The 7559-nt window shown below is 37.5% G+C and overlaps 1 protein-coding gene across 5 annotated transcripts in view; it reads left to right on the top strand.

Moving 5' to 3' along the window:
• Positions 1–7559, top strand: part of PEX7 (peroxisomal biogenesis factor 7) — a 90158-nt gene that overhangs the window by 58210 nt on the left and 24389 nt on the right. For 3 of the 5 annotated variants that reach the window (XM_089921655.1, XM_089921656.1, XM_089921657.1), the window contains exons 9-10: positions 2716–2815; positions 4517–4648. In XM_089921655.1, the coding sequence (XP_089777781.1) occupies positions 2716–2815; positions 4517–4648 (232 nt within the window). The remainder of the gene's footprint in view (positions 1–2715; positions 2816–4516; positions 4649–7559) is intronic. The other 2 variants (XM_089921658.1, XM_022557580.3) reach the window with 1 other exon arrangement.

Consider the following 7559-nt stretch of genomic DNA (forward strand, 5'->3'; position numbering starts at 1 on the left):
TCCTGGCTCCTCCCGTTGAGGTTAAGAAAATTGAGGCTCAGGTTCTCCCTATTTCACACACCCTCTAAGGCAAAAGCTGGGTTCCAGTTCCACGTCCTCCTCTGGGTTTCAGTGTTTCCATAGTTTTTACCTGAGTGTTCCTCACTGATGCTTTTGTGAAGTTTTTGTGGTGTTTGTTTTTCTGTATTATGTAGGATTTTGGTGTTTTTCAGTAAGAGTGCTGGTCTAGGCACCTAGTCAGCTATTCTGCTGGGACTGAACCTCCCGTCATTTTTGCAGCATAATGTACACTTTGTATATTACATAGTTTCTATCAGAGCTATGAAATGGTATCATAACCAATGGCGCCTTTATGGCATTCACTAGACTAGCCCTCCCTTCACCAAATACTAACCTTAGAGTTTTAGCATGCGTTTTGTTTGATGAGTTTTTTTTGCAAAATGCAGATAAATACTTGATAGTTTTTCCTATGTTAAAATTAGGGTGGTATGAATCTGTGGTGTGGAACTGGGTGGGGCTGTGACTGCCCATCAAGTTATGTATTAGCACAAATTCAAATTGACTTTTTGAGTAGAATTTCAGCCCTCCTGCGTGTGTGACTTTCCCTATCACACTTATTCAAGCTAAAGTTGGATGGTTTCACACATGTGTCCTTATTAGGTAACCTAATTTTCATAAGGCCCACCTCTCCTGTCCTCAGTGCAGCCTTATCCTTTAACTGGCTTAAAATACCAATAAAAACTGTTTTCTAGGAACTTGTCAGGAGGGTATAAATGAATCCTTGTTGCTTTTTATTATCCCTAAAAAATTCTAAAAGAAACCAATCTTTATGGTTTGTCTAAAGAGTAACCCATTCCACTGAAATAAAATCTAAATCCCAAATGAAGTCAGAGAGCTGATACCTGGATTAAATTGACTTTCCCATAGAAGGCACTGCTAAACTACCCTTTGGGGTGATGCCATTGACTCATGAGTAACAGCCCATGAAACAACATCTCTGTGTTTCTTTAAGAGATGTTGAGGATGCTCTTCATTACCTAAGCATAGGGTTTCTTCTCTGTGAACTCCCAAGGATGAATTCCCTTCTGAGATTTCCAAGAGCAATTTGGATGTAGACACTATGAATTCAGGGCCTGATCGTGTCTCCCTTTCTTCTTTGGCTGATGGAAAGCTTAGCGTCTCAAGGTCCTCCCTGTCAAGTATATACAACTTCATGAATATATTTTTGTTTACCAGTCTCATTGCAGGTTTGAATTTACTTTACTATCCTTACTTTTCATTTAACTTACATATTTTTGCCATATTAAATGCATATTTTAAAACCATTTTGAATATTTTTTGGAACAAAGTGGGTATATACAAAATCATTTGATTATTGTTTCAAATAATGCAAATCAGTGAATAACCATGTTTCAGGAATGAAATTACACAATTACATATTTACTTTTGGCTATTCAAAATCTGGAACATTAGATTTCAGTACAATTTCTGTCTCTAGACCCAAAGGAACAAATATGCAGAGACAGTGGATACCACTATTATGATTTCTGAGAGAGACTGCAGCCTGTTCCCTCATTTGTTTGGACAGGAAAATTTTCAAAAGTAAAATCACTCTCCTTAAATATTGTGTAGATTTCAGTAATCTGATAAATGAGCTATTTATTCATTGTCTCTCTGGTACCCAACAGTGGATTATCCATAGCAACAATCCTTTTCAAACTTAATGAGACCGACTCTGTATTTATTAGGGAAATAATACCACCAGGTTAAACAAACTGACGGTTCTGTGTATTTACTCTCTTTCAAAGAGATCTGCTAAACCTTCAATGTGTTCCATGTCGTAGATCATTAGGGAAGCTGAATTGGATATGACTCTATGATTCTGAATATGCCATTTTTGTGGTGTGTTTAGAGTCAAATAATAAAGATGATGAGCAAATAAAGCTTTAGACATAAAGTCCTATTTTGTGCATTGAAAATAGGGCCAAATTCTTCTCCGTACAGTAGAAATCAGAGATATATTATGATAACTATTACCACTCCCAGTCGATAGAGGATAAATAGAATACTTAATATTGGCCCAGGAAAACATATTTCAGTTTTTCTTTATGCTAGAAATTACATTGACGTGGACTCTATAAGAAAGGTCGTGCCTCAGAAAAAAGGTAGTTTCAGAATTGCAGAGATTTTCATAAGAGAACAGATTCTTTTTAAAGACTTTGAATTGCTGTTGAAATGTAAATTAAACCTGCAATCTTTTCATGTCAGTTGTTGAGAAATGAAGTAGTATTTAAAAACACAAAATGTTAGAGTTCATGTAATCCAATATCCTTATTTTATAGCCATGAATGCTTTTAGAAATTGCTAAAAAACTCTAGTGTCTCTCGTCTCAAATGTCCTTGTACTATTTAAAAAAACAAACAAAATGTGTTAAGCTTCCATCCTACAGAGTATGCTAATGGGAATATAATAAACTTTTGCAAGGGTAGATTGAGTAATAATTCCATTTGGGTTTTGTCTTTTTATATACAGTAGAAAAGAGCACATTTTTTTCCTTATTAGATTTTTAAATGTACATTAGTAGTGGGGCTCTGCATTTATGTATTGGTTGAACCTGTTTTGATGAAATCTGCTATGTTAAATATCTATTTTTTCTTAGATAAAATTTTTTGTAGTTTTAATATTTAAATTATTTCTTTTTCTTTATGTTCACAGATTCTGGAACTTTTCAAAACCTGACCCTCTTCTTGAAACAGTGGAACATCATACAGAATTTACTTGCGGTTTAGATTTAAGTCTTCAGAGTCCTACTCAGGTAATGGATCAATCTCCGCATGTTTTTTCTACCCATACAGTTTACAAATAGCTCTACGTGTGGCATGTGTTGCTTTTATGAACAAGAGTCTTGCCTTTAGGGCAGGGCAAAGTACATTTACTTAATGAACCTGATCTTTTTTGCTGTATAAACTTGAGCATTTGAAATACTAGGGAAGAAGAGGTATCCAGAAACTTGGCATACCTCTCTCCTTTTGAGAGATTGACTTGTCTGAGAGGAAAAGGAAACTTCCCCAAAAGTATTGTGCTTAACATTGTAGACCTCTTCCAATGGGTAACAAGAGAAGAATGGAATGAGGAAGGATTGTCCCCAGAGGTTGGTGGGAGTCAATAGTGTGTGGTCCTGGATTCAGCTGTCCTGCTAAGCATTTGAGATGATGGGCAGGTCATTTCCCTGTCAGGACTGTCACCCTTATCTCCACACCCCACGTTGGAAGAGAGGCTTTACATGAAGAACAAAGTAGAGGAGAGTGGCAACTGTTTTAATTACTAAAGTTCATATTTCCCCCCTTTTTTTCTCTTGAGAACTTCAGAGTCAATATTTTAGATTTTAAATATTCTTCAGGTTTTTTAAAAAAGCAGTTTCAGTTTTGAAAATTGTAAGCTCAGGTCAGAAACAATGGACTATGTTGAGTGATAAGATGCTTTATAATGCAGACCATGTGAAAACAACATATCAATGGAACAAAGTAATACGTGAAAATTCTACAATATGACTAAGAAGTTATGCATTTATGATAAATTTTAGAAGTTAGACAAGAAGCAAATTACATTTCTCAATACTGTATTCTTAAGTTTAAGTGAATACATGGGTTTCTTTTTTTTTTTTTTAATTTATTTATTTATTTTTGCTGTGTTGGGTCTTCGTTTCTGTGTGTGGGCTTTCTCTAGTTGTGGCAAGTGGGGGCCGCTCCTCATCGCAGTGCGCGGGCCTCTCACTATCGCGGCCTCTCTTGTTGCGGAGCACAGGCTCCAGATGCACAGGCTCAGTAATTGTGGCTCATGGGGCTAGTTGCTCCGCGGCATGTGGGATCTTCCCAGACCAGGGCTCGAACCCGTGTCCCCTGCATTGGCAGGCAGATTCTCAACCACTGCGCCACCAGGGAAGCCCATGGGTTTCTTTTTATTTTAGGAGTTCAAGACAATTCTGAGTTTAAAATGTTTTCATTAGACATTAGAATATTCTCATTAACATTAGAATAATTGTTTGAAAATGACTTAACAGCATCTAAGAAGAGAACAAATTGAAATAGTGAGGGGTGAAATGGCATTATCTTTAATGTGTATACAATGTGCTTTAAATGTGCTAGTTCTTTTTCTGAGAAAAACATTTATTATATATGATTTTTTAATAAAATAATTATACCTGTTTGCTAGCCCAGTTTAAAAAAGTTGTAACGTACCTATTGAAATACAGTAATACCCAAAAAATGACCCTAAATAGATATCTTCCTTCTCGTATATTTCTATTAACCCATCTCTATGATCCCCAGACTGTGGCCTGAGGCAACACATGTGCCTCCGTGACACATGGCAGTTCCTCACCCAGGTCTTGGAGAGAGCCAAATGTCGAATTAGTGTTTTCACTTTCTTCAGTTAAGTACGTCGAAGTGTAATTCCTGGATCACATAGTAGTTCTATTTTTAATTTTCTGAGGAATCTCCAATATTTTTTTCCATAGTGGCTACACCAATTTGCATTCCCACCAACAGTGTATAAAGGTTCCCTTTTCTCCACATCCTCACCAACGCTTATGATTATTATTTGGCTGCATTGGGTCTTCGTTGCTGTGGCCGGGCTTTCTCCAGTTGTGGTGAGTGGGGGCTACACTTTGTTGCGGTGCATGGGCTTCTCTTTGCAGTGGCTTCTCTTGTTGCGGAGCACGGGCTCTAGGCACGCAGGCTTCAGTATTGCGGCACGCAGGCCCTAGAGCATGCAGGCTTCAGTAGTTGTGCCACATGGGCTCAGTAGTTGTGACCCGTGGGCTCTAGAGTACAAGCTCAATAGTTGTGGCACACGGGCTTAGTTGCTCCGTGGCATGTGGAATCTTCCCTGACCAGGGATCGAACCCGAGTACCCTGCATTGGCAGGCGGATTCTTAACCACTGTGCCACCAAGGAAGTCCTAGAGTTAATTTTTGTGTATGGAGTAAGATAGTGGTCCAGTTTCATTCTTTTGCACGTGGCTGTCCAGTGATTTGTGTTTTTAAAGATCATTCTGACTGTTGTGGGAAAATAGACCATACGTATGATTGGAAGCGGGGAGGTCATATTGGAGTATCTTGGAGTAACCAGGGAAAAGACAATGGTGACTTAAAATCTAAGAGATGTAGAGATGGAAAGATTCAGAATAAATTGCTGGATGTTTCGTATGGTTCAACTTAATAGTTTAGAGATAGTGATTGTAGGATTTGCTGCTGGATTGGAAATAGGCTATGAGCAAAACAGAAGAACCAATTTGGATTTGGATCTGGAAAACAAGGTGAGATGGGGAGGAGGAAGGAACTTCAAATAGGAGCAATCAAGAGTTGTGTTTCAGATGTCTTCTGTTAGACATTCAAATGGAGATAGGCAGTTTGATAGAGGCTGTCCACCTCAGGGAAGAGTTTAGGGCTAGAGACACAAATATGGGAATTTTTAGCATTAAATGGCTTCAAAATTTTGGGGGCAGAGTGAAATTATCTGGAGAGAATATGTGGAAGAGAAGGCTCAGAAAAAACTAGAAGCCTGAAAGAAGAGAATTCCAGCAAAGGGGATTGAGAAGGAATGACTAGTGAGGTAGAAGAAAAACTATAAAAGTATGGTATCTTTGAAGTTCAAAGAAAATAGTAGTTCAAGGAGGAGAAAATCACACATGCTGCTGGTGGGAATATAAAATGTTGCCATCACTTTGGAAAAGTTTGACAGTTTCTTAAAAAGTTAAATGTAAATTTACCATACACCTCAGCAATTACACTCTTAGATACATACTCAAAAGAAATGAAAATATATGTCCACATAAAGACTTGTATGTGAATGTTCGTAGCCAGAAAGTAGAAGTAATCCAAATGTCCATCAACTTGGTGAATGAATAAACGAAATGTGGTATACCAATGCTACAACATGGATGAATCTCCAAAGTATTATGCTAAGTGAAAGAAGCCAGATACAAAAGACTACGTATTGTATAATTTTGTTTATATAAAATGTCCAGAAAATGCAAATCTATAAAGATAGAAAGGAGATTAGTGGTTACTTGGGGAAGGAGCTGAGAATGGGAATTATCTGCAGATGAACACAAAGGGTCTTTAGGGAGTGATGGAAATGTTCTAAAACTGGATTGTGGTAATAGTTATACAGCTGTGTAATGATACTAAAAATCATTGAATTGTACACTTAAAATGGGTGAATTTTATGGTATTTAATTTATATTGGGTTGGCCAAAAAGTTCATTTGGGTTTTTCCATAAGATGTTTCTGAAATACCTGAATGAACTTTTTGGCCAGCCCAATACCTTGGTGAAGCTGTTTAAAAAAAAGAGAGATAGAATGGAAGAAGTTCTGATTTTTCCTAAGATGCAAAAAGATGAAAATCTTTTCACTGTAAAAATAAGAAAAAAGGCAGATAAACTATAAAATCAGAACTTTGTGAACCCATCAGAGAGCTGAGGTGGCAGGGAAAAAAGAAGCCTGAAATCCAAAGAGAGACAGACCCCTTCCTCTAAGGAGAGATGGGACACTAGGACTATTTTACCTGTGACAAAGCACAGGAAGAAGACACAGCTGCTGTACAAAAGGGATATAGTGGAAAAAGTGAACAACATGTGTGAACAAATGAGGGATTTCAGCAGAGAGATGAAAATATAAGAAAGAGTCAAATGAAAATAGGAAAAAATTTAGAAGTACAGTACAAGGGATACAGTCCTTCAATATACTCATCAGTAAATTTAGAGATAGGTCACTAGAAACTACCCAAGCTGAAACAATAGGAGAAAACAAGAATGAGGGAAGTAAAAGAGAATAGAACATCCAGGAACTATGGGATAATGTCAGATTGGAGTCCAGAAGGAAGGAGAGAATAGGGAAGAAATATTTAAAGAAAATTTTCCAGGGAATTCCCTGGCGGTCCAGTGGTTAGGACTCAGTGATTTCACTACTGTGACCCGGGTTCAATCCCTCGTTGGGGAAGATCCCGCAAGCTGCGTGGCATGGCCAAAAAAAAGAAAAAAGAAAAATTTTCAAAATAGTAGAAGTTGTCAAACCACAGATCCAAGAAGTCCAGAGAAACCCAAGCAGGATTTAAACAAAGAATCAAAACATCAAGGCATACCCATATTCAAACTGCTAAAAAACAAAGATAAGGAGAAAATTTTAAAGTCAGACAGAGGAAAAAAGAAACATATCCAGAAGACTAAAGATAAGAATTACAGGAGACTTCTTGTCATAAATCATATAGACCAGAAGATGATGAAATGTCTTTTTAAAGTACTGAATGAAAAAACTGTGAACCCATAATGCTATACCCAGTGAAAGTACCATTTGAATATAAAGAGAAAATAAGGAAATTTTCAGACAAAGGAAAGCTGAGAGCACATCTCTGCTGTAAGAAATGTTAAAGGAAGTTCTGTGCAAAGAAATAAGCCCAGACCAAAACATGAAACTATGGAAAGAGAGAAAAGGAGGGAGGGAGGGAGGAAGGAAGGAAGGAAGGAAGGAAAGGAGGAAGGGAGGGAGGGAGGAAGGAAGG

The sequence above is a fragment of the Delphinapterus leucas genome, chromosome 12, assembly GCF_059928025.1.
Source record: "Delphinapterus leucas isolate spDelLeu-1000000601 "Yukka" chromosome 12, BTC_Dleu_Yukka2, whole genome shotgun sequence".
NCBI lineage: Eukaryota > Metazoa > Chordata > Mammalia > Artiodactyla > Monodontidae > Delphinapterus > Delphinapterus leucas.